This window comes from Microcaecilia unicolor, chromosome 5, assembly GCF_901765095.1.
Source record: "Microcaecilia unicolor chromosome 5, aMicUni1.1, whole genome shotgun sequence".
Taxonomy (NCBI): Eukaryota; Metazoa; Chordata; class Amphibia; order Gymnophiona; family Siphonopidae; genus Microcaecilia; species Microcaecilia unicolor.
The window spans coordinates 237,149,206-237,163,037 of NC_044035.1; the positions used below are offsets into that span (position 1 = coordinate 237,149,206).

Consider the following 13,832-nt stretch of genomic DNA (forward strand, 5'->3'; position numbering starts at 1 on the left):
GCTTGACTAAACTGTGCTAGAAGTTTATTTAAATATTATATAGTAAAGTCAGTCAGTGCAACTTAATTGACCTGCAATAGTGTGATGCACGGGACGTGATAAATGCAACAATATTGTCAGTGGACTAAAAACCATATTGTTGTAGCACTTTGCTCTCAGAGCAGCCTTGTCAACTGTCTGGGTTGTGGATGACTCCCCTTTGGAGTGCGCAGGCCAGTGCCACAGGTCATTTCAAAGGAAGAGGGAGTGGCAGTTTGAGAGGGGAAAACTGAAAACTGTTAGACACAGGCAGCGACAGTATTTATTCTGTGTGTGCTGGGATAGAACAGGGTGTTTCAATTCAGAGAGAACATGGAGACAGCAGTATTTTATTTAATCACAGTAAAAATTCAGTATGTTGGGAAGGACTGTGCTCAAGCTGGGGCAGTGGTCTAAAGATGCAGGGTCCAGACAACCAGCTAGCAAGAGAGGCAAGGAGATTTTATGACAGAAGATGGCATGATCCTATCTGGCCCATTCTGTGGGTTGAAGCCAGTGGGCGGAGCTTGCTGCAATAGTGAATTACCCCAAACATTCGCAGACGCTACTGAAAACAATAGCAAGCTTATGAGGTTTATGACTGCCTGTGTGTGTTGGGGTTTTTTTGACAGATTTTTTATTTGAAAGCTTCCCATATGTAACACGAGGTTTTTTTTTTTTAACCTATTCTGGGGGGGGGGGGGGGGGGGGGGGGGGGCATAAGCTACAGTCCCACTGTGGGTGCAGGCACTCCAGAGCGTCAGATGTGCTTTTGGAGCCACAGGAGTCCCCATAACGCGACCCTGAGGCTCAGGCCTTTTTTAAAGCTGACCCTTACAAAAATCGAGCCTCCTGCAGCTCTAAAAACAAGTCTGCTGCTCCAGAGCACCCGCGGCGGGACCGCAGCTCATATGGCTCCCACCAGGTGTCTCCTCACCCCCCAGGACCCCCCCCCCCCCCCACCTTGAAGTAAAAAACAAAATAAATTTGGTAGAAATCCAAGACAGCCACACAGTGAGGGCACTGGTGGATTTGTCCCTGCTTACCTCATTTTTCTCTTACCTTTCGTTGGCTGTAATATTTTTCTGATGCCGAAGAAGAGGGGGAAGCAAACAGCTTCTGCTTGGCTGCAGCAAGACTCCTCTTCGGTTTGGCAGGTAGCGATTACCAGCTTTGTGATGCATTCATTTCGGGGCATACCGACTGGCCCATTGGTGAAGGAAACTTTGGGCCTTTGGAGCAGTCTCGCTCAGCTCCGCTGGACCAGCACCTCCTTCACAACCGCGAAACCCTCTGTTGGGCTCAAGTCAGACTACGGAGATTACTTTGCCTGATGCAATCAGTGACATGCCAGCTCCTCGGGAAGTGCTAGCAGTAGGAACAACACTGGGGGAAGATAGTCAAGTCCCTTAGCTTTGTGGAGGTTCGGTAGAGGATGTGATGGGAGAAGGGGCTATTCCAGCAGTCCCTCCCTTGATAAGACACTCTGAGGTTAATGGCCCATCTCTTTAATATTCCGAGTATACAGTATAACAAAACATTTTCCTGGAAGTACAGTGCAATATCTCATGGCAAGGGTGTTGTAGACAACATTGGAGGCCATGAAAAATCATTAGTAAGGTCTGCAGTTATGAGTAGAGGTGAAATTGGCTGCTTGTCTCATGCCCAGCACAACTGTAATCTTTATCAGTGACCAGGATATCCCATGTAATGATTTATTTTGGGAAAATGCATCACTCCTTTCAAGTATCAAGAAGTTGTATGTGCTCAAGGCATTTTCAAAATGGTGAACTGCAGCTTTTCTACAATCACCAAAACCTTTTGCTCCAAAGTCTAACAGTAACCCCAGAGATTCCAGACCATTAATGTATTAAAGAAAAGAAACCTCAATAGCCCAAGGAGCCTACATAGATGGTCTACCCTTGAAAAGGCATTTATCATTGGTTTCAATCAATTCTCTGCAAAACAAACCTCAGCAGAAAACACCACCCTCAGGAGAAAAAAACCGCTGAAGCCAAAAAACAGAGAAAAACGTTTAGCTGTACAAAATTCTCTAGAATTAGTGTCAGAAACACTATAAACTACTGAAAAAATGTCCAAAACATGCTGCAAGTGCACAGAGTAAAAAACGTTTTGCTACTTAGCTTATCCACCTGGGTGGTCGCAGCAACTACACGATATCTGCTTGTAATCAACAGGATCTGGCTCCATCAGTAGTCTCTCTGTAACACACAGCAGCTCCCACACAAGGAGCACCCTTGTTTCTCTTCTGCCTCAGGGGGAAATGACAACCAGGACGAAAACCTTTTTCAGTCATGTAACCAGGCACAAAATGGTGGCAGTCCGAATAAAGGCTCTCAGAATGCAACGCCCCTCTGATGACGTCAACAAAGAACCAATAGAAAATGCCATATTGTTGGATGACAGCTATTTGTACTTATTTGTGATGCAGCATCTCATATTAAGGACTGAACTGTGTTCTATTTGATCTATTATGCAGTATGACATACATAAGTTGTACTTTGGCTTTGAGGGTTAGGATGTTTTGAATTTTGTCAAAAATGATTCAAAATTTTTAATCGTGATAAAGATAGTGTTTCATATATCTACAGGCTCTTCAATCTTAGCATTATATTAAAATTAAATAATGTCCTACATTCTTTAGACATCCTACTTTAATAAAAAGGACAACTAGATATGTTAATACTCAGAATTATTTTTTAGCATTTTGATTTCAGTTTCTAGAGAATTGCCCATTACAGAAAATACTACACAAGAAACTTTTGTTAAAAATGAAATGATTTATCTTAAAATAATTCACAATAACTCAAGATTCTTGTATCATGAGAGGTTTCACAGCTTTGAAAACTATGCATTTCTCAAAACATTTACTATATAAAAAGAGTTTCCCTAAATTTGACCTCAACAAAATATGACTGCTGGTAAACAAAGCTGGTACAACTCTAACATATCTTGTGCTTCTAAAACACTGAGTCATAATGCTACCATTACATCATCACTTGTCTTTAGTGCCCTATGGAACAGCTGATTCTTTTACGTTATGTGAACGTCCAAATGGATATTTCTGGATTGCTGCCCCTACGTCTTGCCCCATCCTTGGCCACCTTTAAATCTAGACTGAAAGCCCACCTCTTTAACATTGCTTTTGACTTGTAACCACTTGTAACCACTCGCCTCCACCTACCCTCCTCTCCTCCTTCCTGTACACATTAATTGATTTGATTTGCTTACTTTATTTTTTGTCTATTAGATTGTAAGCTCTTTGAGCAGGGACTGTCTTTCTTCTATGTTTGTGCAGCGCTGCGTACACCTTGTAGCGCTATAGAAATGCTAAATAGTAGTAGTAGTAGTAGGTAAGTCACATGCTATGCTTGAAAGACGTTTAGACTTGGAGATTATTTGCCAATGCTTTCTTCCTCTCCTCAGGAAAGGCTTTAACATATTGTGGCTGCAAGAAATGATTGCAGCCAGTAAAAGTTTACTAGCAGGAGGACTCAACATCTTATGGCAATTGTTACTGACCGATTACTTTTGTTAAACAAAACATATTCTTCAACTATGGAAATTTGTTTGTAGAAATCAGTAAACAATAGTACCACCAAGTGAACAATAAGAATGTATAAGGCCAAAATTTCAGTTCCTTTAGCTTATTTTCACACAAATTTTTAAGGACCATTAAAATAAACAAATACGCACAAATAAATGCATATCCCTAGTAAGCAAAAAGGCACTTGTATCGAAATTCAGTAGCTTTATTGCAGTACATACAGACTACATGGGGGTAGGCACAGAGGCGTAGTCAGGTTCTGATCTCAGGGGGAGCAGACTTTTATAAAATAGGCGCCGGTTGGTGTCAGCTAGACAGCAGAGTCTGTGTTGTTGCTCAGGTGCTATGGTGGCCAATGATTAATACAGGCGGTCTCTGTTGCGTCCTGCCTACAAGGGAACAGTAAGTTACATCAGGAGGCAGGAAGCAGAAGAGGTCCCTGGACTGGCCAGAGCAGGCAACCTGTCTTCTTAACTACAAAGTACAAATATTCAGGAATAGCACACATATTCCTTCCACTGCTAGACACCTTGTTTAAATCAGATGGACTTTTATTTGTGTGGTGACTGGCAAGGGGGTACTCCAGGACTGCCCTAGAACACAAAACTTACAACACCATAACAGCCCTAACCCACCTATCAGAAGACAGTGCTATATATATATACACTTAACACTGGACTGTGGAGCACCAATATACATACTATTGGGAAACTGGAATAAACTGCACTGTTACACATTCCTACACAGACATTACATGCTAGCAGAATCCTTCACCTCATTCACAAATGCAGAACATGGACAGACCCTCATCTATATAAACATAAGATTAGCCATACTGGGTCAGACCCAGTATCCTGTTTCCAACAGTGGCCAACCCAGGTCACAAGCACCTGGCAGAAACCCAAATTGTGACAACATTCCATTTTACCAATCTAATACAGAATAGGGAGCCACCAAAAAAAACAACAACAAAACTGAAATAGATACCCCCTCACTCTCTGTCCAGGGGAGCCAGACTCTATAAACAGTGCAATGCTGGTAGAAAAGAGACAGAAATGCATTTTCTCCTGTACATTTCACAAAGCAGGTACATCTCAGTCCTTCCGAAGTATTAAATAACATTTTCTACCTTTGTTGTCTGGGAATTTGGCTGGTCCCAGTCTTTTTTTTCCATGTTCCATGAGTCAGCCATACAAATTCTTTTCCAGGCTGGCCTTTCCATTTTTCTCTCGCCTCTTGTCTTCTTTCTTTCCTTCTCTACATCTGTATGGCACTGAACTTGCATTTTACGCCCCCACTATCAACTAGCTGTGTATAGAGCTGCCACGTGATCCAGTTCCAAAAGAGAGACTTTTCAACTAGTCCTAATGTGACCTCACATCCCAAATTCATATGGAATTTGCACTCCCTGATTCTACCCATCAAACTCTGTGCTGCAGTACATCCAAAATAAGTACATAAGCATCGCCATGCTGGGACAGACCAAGGGTCCATCGAGCCCAGCACTCTGTCACTGACAGCGGCCAAAAGAACAAGCAATCTGTCCCGCCCATCCTAGAAATACTGTATTCCCTTGTCCATTCACTAATATTCTATAGCTTTTTCCTCCAGGAAGCCGTCCAACCCTTTTTTAAAGTCCGCTAAGTTAACCATCTTAACCACCTTTTCCAGCAGTGAATTCCAGAGTTTAACTACGCATTGAGTGAAGAAAAATTTCCTCCGTTTCGTTTGTCAAATCCTGGGGAATTCTGGATCCGATATATGATGTCAGTCTTCTTAAGCAGGACAGGGACCGACAGAGGGAACTCCCAGTTCTTCACCTGAACATCTTTCAGAATCCAGTGAAGAGAAAATATCACAGCCTCTTTAGGAAGAGATTTGTAGTCCAGGGTCTTGGGACATCCCACCTCGTCCTGCCTCCAAATGAATGGGAATGACAGTAGCCATCTCCTGCACAAAACCTGGGAAGGAATGGCATTCTGGTGGAGACTTCCTCCTTTCCTCTGGAAAGGAGGGGTCAGATGGGACGCCATAGGACTCCTCTTCTGAAAAGTACCATGGATCCACATCAGACACCCATGAGCGCTCATCAGCATCAAGAAAAAACTCCTCATGGAAAGGCCGAGACCAAGCCTGCCTCGAAACAGAGGAGCCATGGCCTTGAGAAGGGCATTGAGGAGTGGGTTCCAGCCTAGACTCCAGCAAAGCTTCCTCCACCAACACAAGGGGGTGCCCACATGGGTGCTGCACACAACACTGGCGTCTGAGACCTCACTGAGCTGAGGGCCCTGTGGGTCAGCAGGAACTGGCAAAGCTGGTGGAAGCACCCCAGATGCCAGTGCACACTGCTGTAAAAACTGCACCGAGATAAGGGAGCATGGCCCAATGGGCTCATCGAGAGATGCCATCGGGAAAGGCTGAGGTGCTGGTTCAGAGACAGAGTGCTGAACTACTGGTGTCGAGATAGGTGTTTGGTCCTGGCTGCATGGACACCCACACATCAACGCTCTTGTATGGAGGGAGAGTAGTCCTCCTGGTGCTGAAGCTTCTCAGGGACCGAATCCCTCAGTGCCCCGAGCTCCCGGCTCCATGTGTCGAGGGGGATCAACGCCGATGCTTCCTGGCCTTTGCCCGAACCTGGTCATTGATGCTCCTTGGTGCCGTCGAGGATGAGGTCGAATCCCCACATCGCCTCAATGACAGGTCCAATGCTGACCAGTCTCAGGGGACCTGCAGAGCAGCCAACGTTGAGGCAGAGGGAGACCTACTTGGTGCGTGTCCATTCCCAGTGTCTGAGACAGACCTCTCAGCCATATGTACCAATGCAACTGATGCCCGATGTAACTCCTGATGTCGATGCCAATACCGAGGTTTTGGACCGGGCTCCAAAAATCTTTTCCCTTTGAGCCTCTCTGGCCAGTTGGGTTCTTTTCTTCATACGAGATCAAAAAACACAGCTAGAAGGGGTAATGTTCAGGGCCCAAACACTGAAGATACCTTGAGTATCTTTGCCAGAGATGGTCCTATTGCACCAGGTACAGCGCTTAAAGCCACTGGGAATCTTCGATGACTTGGAACAGAAAACAGTCATGGCCAAATCAAACAGCTCGATGGTAACTAAAAAAAATGGGCATGAACCAGAAAAATCGAGAGAGAAATACCCGAACGGAGGTCAGGCTTTAGAGGGCCTAATCAGCGCGGTAAAAATAAAAAAAACCTAAAAGTGGGGGAAAATAAACTAAAACTATATAGGAAGGGAGAGGGACCTTTCTGAAGAAAAGAGAACAAAATGTCAAGGCAAAAAACCCTGAAGCGAAGGCATAAAAATCAAAAACGTATGTTCACAGACCAGATACTGTGAGGAGATTGGGACAATCGCATTCTCTCCTCATTATGGATCAGAAGAGACTGATGGTACAGTGCTCTTGCAGCGGCCAGGAAGGCACTCATGCATGCTTGGAAAGCTCCTCACTGGGTGACATGGATAACATCACACACATGTGAGAATATGGCCTGCTTGTCCTCGGAGAATTGGTTTCGTGCTCAATAAAGAACTGAATGAAAGTGCACATCCATACCCTTTAATTCACTTCTTCCAGCAGGCTGCCTGAAATCCAACAATATCAATAGTAAGACAAATACAAGCTCTGTCTCCATTACTAAAGATACCAGCAATGGCAAAACCCGAATCTTGTATTTTATTCCACTTTGCTAGCTTTCCTCTGCCATATAGTAACATAGTACATGATGGCGGATAAAGACCTGCACAGTCCATTTAGTCTGTCTAATAAGATAAACTCATATCATCTGTTGCAATATAGCATATATACTCTTGATCTGTCCTTGCAATTTTCAGGGCACACACCATAGAAGTCTACCTGGCAGTGGCCTTATTTCCCAGTTATTTGAGTTACCATCTAAGCACTGCTAAGTTTTGTTTTGCTTCCATTCTCTTTCCATATAGGGGTCCTTTGTGTTTATTCCACATATTTTTAAATTCTGTTACCGTTTTTGTCTCCACCCGTGGCAGGGCATTCCAGGCATCTATCACCCTTTCTGTGAAAAAATACTTCCTGACATTATTTCTAAGTTGACTCCCTGCAACCTAAGTTCATGTCCTCTAGTTCTACCACTTCCCCTTCTCTGGAAAAGATTTGTTTGCATATGAATACCTTTCAAATATTTAAACATCTGTATCTTATCACCCCATCTCTCCTTTCTTCTAGGGTATACATATTCAGTTCCTCAAGTCTCTTCTTATGTGTCTTTTGGTCCAAACTCCATATCATTTTTGTTGCTTTTCTTTGAACCGCTTCAAGTCCTTTACAAACTTAGCATGTGGTTCTACTGAAACACAAGCAAAAAAGTCCGTTTCTCGAAAAATGAAACGGGCCCTAGGAAGGATATCCTCTTAAGCGATTTCTCCTTTCTCCCCTGCCCTCCCCCTCCATGTCCAGCGATTCTCTCCTCCACTCCATGTCCAGTGACTCGCCCCAGCCCCTACCTGCCTCCCTTTTAAGCACCCGAGTTCCAGTTCAAACCCAGCCCTCTTCTCCCACAACAGCCCTCCTTTCCTTCCTGACACCCTTCCTTTAAAACTTTTATTTTACCTGAAGTCGCAGCAGCGTCAGTGAAAGCGGCAGGCTCGGCTCGCCTCCACTTTCCTTCCCTCTGTGTCCCACCCTCCTCTGACGTAATTTCCTCTTTCAATGAGAGCAGGACACTGAGACAGAAGGGAAGGCTAGAGGCAAGCTGATTACGTAGTAGCTCATTTGCATACAGTTACAAAAACAGCCAGCCATCCAGGGACACAGATTGACAAATTATTATATAGGAGATTGTCTTCTTACTGTGATATAACTTTGTGTGGCTCCACTGTATGAAAAGTGAGCCTCACACACAGTTTTGTATCCTTAATGAGTCATCACTGATGTCCAGTTACCTTACAGTGCTCAACCCTCTCCTAAAGGCACACCTAGCTAGAATTATCACAGTGAATAAGTAGAATAAATCTACATATGCTAGAGACCCACAGCATGAAAATCTCTTATATATATATATATATATATATACATATACATACTAGCCGTTAAGCCCGTAAAAACGGGCGAGATTTCCAGCTACCCTCCTCGCCGCCGCTCCCTCCCCCCTGCACTGACCTGACAGCACTTCTCACCTCCATGTGAAAGCGCTGCAGGCAGCAGCAGATCGCTCTGCTGCTGCCTGCAGCGCTTCCACACGGAGGTGAGAGGCGCTGTCAGGTCAGTGCAGGGGGCCCGATGCGGAGGGAGGGAGGGAGCGGCGGCGGGGATTGGGGGAGGGGAGGGGGAGGTTGGTGTGCGCAATGTTCGTTTCCAGGTGGCAGCATCCAACAGTGACTCCGACTCCGTTTCCCTCTCTGTTCCGCCTTCTGACGTCATCACATCTTGACGCGAGAGCGGGACAGAGAGGGAAGTCTCTACTGCGCATTTGCAGGTGAGTCGGTCACTTGCCGTTTATATGTTTGATATATTCATTCATTATAATAAACCTGAAAAATAGACTGGCCAGGTGCACTTCCACAAGAGGCTTGAAAAGCACTGCTATAGTATATAGGATCTAATAGTTTCTTATCACAGCACTGTCCATTTTAGCTATTTTCACAGCACTAAATAGATTTCTTGAAATCTCTTGTCTTCTCTGTTTTGAACAGATTGTAAAAAACTCCATGGTGCAGAAATCATCTCTTATGTATATGTCTAGTAGCTCTGTAGAAATGATAGTAGTACTAATAGAGAAACTTAGAGATAATCTACTTCAAACAGCTGACTACAAGATACAAACTGGCTTGCTAACACTAATTTCATGGTTTACTTTTCACTAAGGGCCATATGTACTAAGGTGCACTAGCATTTTTAGTGTGTTAATGCTAGAGACACCCATATATTCCTATGTATGTCTCTAGTGTTAAGAGCACGCTAAAACAATAGTGCGCCTATAGCAAAGCTTAGTAAACAAGGCCCTAAATGTTTGTTATAGCCCTTTTTACTTTATTTATTTTTCAGTAGGTAAGCAAATATTAAAATGTGGCATAGCCCACAAAAATACACAAATATTTAAAGAAAAATATTGATACTAATTGATCATAACTCACTAAAACACCAGTGTTTTGAAGTTATGGTCATCAAAACCTGCTGTTTTTTGGGGTAATTAATCAAGTACCGATACAGAATTAGGACTGTTCATCTTCAAGAAGGTAGTAAGAATATAGAACACATGCAGACCAGTTTAACAAACCATACTATTTTAAAGGAAGAATAAAACCTAACCTTGTTTCATATTGCAGTCTATATCCCAACAGTGCACTAAGCAGCATCTACAACAGAGACTGTAGACTGATTTGAGTGCCAGACATTCTAACCCCTATGGCTCAGCTCATTCTCAGCTGTCTGCCATTCATTACTGAAGTACTAAGCCCAGGCCTGATCCAGACCCAACTTTTGCTCCAGTAATCCACACAATATTTCTTTCTGCATTGCAGAACCCGATTCAATGCTCAATACATTTTTTTTCTCCAGCTTCTTCATAAACAGCTGCTAAAGTGCTTTGGTCTGAGAAAGATCTAGACACTTCTATTTCAAGACAGTTTCCAAATACAGTCAAGACAAATATAGTTAAAAGAACGCTTCACAAACAAGCATTAAAACTTCAAGGTTTTATTGCTCTGTGACTGAAAATAAGAGGGACAGTAAAGAACACATACAAGGGTTCATGTGGATAGTCACTTATTTTAACATACCAGCTCTTCTGAAGTTGCACGATGTACACTCAGATCACTGATAGTATTCTAAAATAAACAAAACATACAAAACCAAATATCATGAAGTGGGGAATGCAAGTACAGTAAGACAGTAAGCATGTCTACACATTTTATTACAAAATAGGAAAAGCAAAATATAACCAAATTTCTAGCTTTTTCCTTTCATGAGCTGAAATTTTCTAGGCTGGCACTGAGAATCCAAAATCAGATGCTGCAGGAACTGAACACATTGTAGAAACAATATATGTAGACCCTGATGAAAGTGTGATAGCTATGTACTCAACAGGTCTGTTCTATTATGAAAAGAAAAAAATGTTCAAATTTTAGGTAGATTATTCAGCTGACCAATGCTAAAGACCAAACATTGTAGAAGAGACAGTGGCAATTCAGGACAAGGTCAGGGAACAGTGATGTAGCAAAACCTCCATCCACACAATTTGAAACTGAAGCAGATATGCCACGATTCTGTATGAGAATTCTTCAACTTGCAAGCTACTTTGCATTGTCCTTTGGTGGACTAGAACATGGTATAGCTAAACTACTTTTCAGCATTTGCTATCTTTCCTGAATAAGATCAAAACCTTAAATTTGTAACTCACATCCCATGCCTGTTTTCCTTGAATGTTCTTCTTAGACTTCAGTATTTTCCTTCCTCTTCCATAGGAACCATGACAGCGAGCTGCTCTCAGAAATGACATCTATACAAAAAAAAAAAAAAAAAGTTGAACCAAAAAAATTGTATAAAGCCTAGATATTCAAATTAAAATATGCAATACACATGCAACAGCACCTACATTGAGGTACAAAAGTTACCTTAATTCACCTAGAATTTTAGATAGTGAGAAATGGCAATTATTTAAACAAATATGCACAGCATCAAGAATATCAAAATTAAATATTTGCAATACTGCTGTAGCAATTCCTTTCTGGAAATAATCACTGATCTATTAAAGTATAAGGAGACTAGTAAAAGAGGCCAGTTTCTGAGCAAATGAAACAGGCGCAAGGTTTTCGTCGCCAACACCCCCCCCCCCCTCCCAGCCCAACCCCTTCATTGTTCTGCCATTGCTCCGCCCTCATCGTCTTGACGTTTGATGCGAGGGCGGGGCCCGGAGCAATTTCGCAACCCCCCCCCCCCCCTGTCAACCCCTTCGTTGCTGTGCCATCAAGGTTTTCGTCGGCAACATCCCCCCCCCCGCCTGCCAACCCTTCGTTGTTCTGGCATTGCTCCGCCCTCAACGTCATGATGTTTGACGCAAGGGTGGGGCCCGGAGCGATTTCCCCCCTGCCTCCCTCCCTGCCAACCCCTTCGTTGTTCTGCCATTGCTCCGCCCTCGAGGGCGGGGCCCGGAACGATTTCGGTGGCTTCACCACCACGAACCTTCTTGAAGGAAGTCAGGGCTTGGCTTCACTGACGTCACTGTCTTCAGAATGTTGAGGGTGAGTTTTATATATATAGATTTAAGGCACAGAAAATATAGTTAGGTAATTTATCCTCGTATTCTTATAACTACTACTTGAGTGCACATGAAGTTTTTCATGACATGACGTAAATAACTTGTGCTGCCTACACTGTTGTGCACCAGCTCTGCTAAATTTCTAAGTATCCAATGAAATAAGCACCACTAAATATTAAAGGAAAAGGCAACAAAATTCACATTATCAACAAGCCCAGCTCCACTAGATATTTCTTGACAATAAACATTTTAGAAATATATTACTGAGTTACTGTTGGATCCATCAGATACGCATTGAGCCTGCCATGAGTGGGAAAGCGCGGGGTACAAATGTAACAAAAAAAATGTTTACACCATTAGGCTAAATTATTTGAGCCAAGCAAAAATAAGGATGAGCATGTAATCGTCATTGATTCTTTATCTATATATTTTTGTCATTTTCTTCCCAATATGTAATATATATCAAGTACTTAGCTTTACTTCTTTTTAAATCCTTCATTATGGGATGCATGTAAAATCATAGGAGACACATCAGACCGACATGAATTCACATTTCGCTGATGGCTGTCTCAAGGTCAGTCTCCATACAGATTCTTATTCACTGCGGTTTGCCTGTATTTCTAAAGTGTTTTTTTGGAGAGAAATATCTAGTGGAGCTGGGTTTGTTGAAGTTTCTAAGTATGTCATGCTCACATCACACTGAAGACACAGAAAGAAAAAGTAGATTGTAAGCCCTTCAACCACTGGAAAATACCCACTGTAGATACTATGTAACTTTGTAAGTTTATGTACTTTGAAAATGAGCACCATAAACTTCAGTCCTGTAATAGAATACGCAAACATAATCCACTGGCAATCATCACCCCCCCAAGAGAGGTAAAATAATTACAAATTTACATGTGGGGGGGGGTGGGGAGAGGGTAACATGGGGAAAAGTATATGTTTGTGTACCTTCAACTCAGGCAAACATCCTATAAAACAAGCTACTGGCCAGATAGGTTGTGTCCTATTGTTCGTACTTCAAACTCTCCCTCTCATCAGCAGCTGCTCTCCCAGGCTCTTCCTCTAACCTACCCGTTTCATCCCCGACTAACAACAGGTCTCCCAGTACCTGTTAACTATCTCACGCCTACCTCAGCAACAACGGACTCAAACGCTACCGCCGCCGCCGAGCTCTCAATACCCGCCTACAGGAAAAGGCCGCAGCACCAACGTCACATCCGTTTGCTGCTTCCTTCTTCAGTTACCCCAGCAACCCATGAAGCTAAAACTGTGCAGGCTTGAGAGGCGCGAAGGAAATTAATTATGTTCTCTCGATTCGGGACTTCAGTCTTTTTGCAGAAACGATTACAAATAGAGAATTCATAACGGTACTTCAAAACACAATTGATCAAACTTCGGCCACAAAGTGCAATATGCCTCCTGTATTCCCGATATACAATTTAGCACAATTCTTTAATTGGGAGAAGGTAAAAAATAACCAGCTTATAGAAAACCTAACTCCACAAAAATCTTTGATAATTTTATCAGTTTCTATAATATTATTGGATTTGTCAGACTTGCATATTTCAACCCTCTTGCAGTAACTTTTTTGTTATATTTGTACCCTGTGCTTTCCCACTCATGGCAGGCTCAATTTGGCTTACATGTTGTATACAGGTACTTATTTGTACCTGGGGCAATGGAGGGTTAAGTGACTTGCCCAGAGTCACAAGGAGCTGCCTGTGCTTGAAGTGGGAATTGAACTCAGTTCCTCAGGACCAAAGTCCACCACCCTAACTAGGGTTACCATACGTCCGGATTTCCCCGGACATGTCCTCTTTTTGAGGGCATGTCCGGGGCGTCCGGTTTTGCCCCCGCCCACGTTTGTCCGGATTTCTGGACAAACGTGGGCGCGGGTGCGGGCAGGCGCGTGCGTGCGGTGGGCGTGTGGGCGGGCGATCGGCGCGTGGTCTCCCGTCCCCTCCCCTCCCCTTCCTTACCATGTTCC

At 43.3% G+C, this 13,832-nt stretch overlaps 1 protein-coding gene across 6 annotated transcripts in view; it reads right to left on the reverse strand.

The window, feature by feature from the left end:
• SPICE1 (spindle and centriole associated protein 1) overlaps positions 1 to 13,046 on the reverse strand; it is a 143,679-nt gene extending 130,633 nt beyond the window's left edge. For 4 of the 6 annotated variants that reach the window (XM_030203909.1, XM_030203907.1, XM_030203908.1 and 1 more), the window contains exons 1-3: positions 12,976 to 13,046; positions 10,985 to 11,083; positions 10,365 to 10,412 (exon numbers count right to left, since the gene is read on the reverse strand). In XM_030203909.1, coding sequence (XP_030059769.1) covers positions 10,365 to 10,412; positions 10,985 to 11,083 — 147 coding nt within the window. In that variant the 5' untranslated portion in view covers positions 12,976 to 13,046. Of the gene's footprint in view, positions 1 to 10,364; positions 10,413 to 10,984; positions 11,084 to 12,793 lie in introns of all 6 variants that reach the window. The other 2 variants (XM_030203905.1, XM_030203906.1) reach the window with 2 other exon arrangements.
• Positions 13,047 to 13,832: the final 786 nt, after the last annotated feature.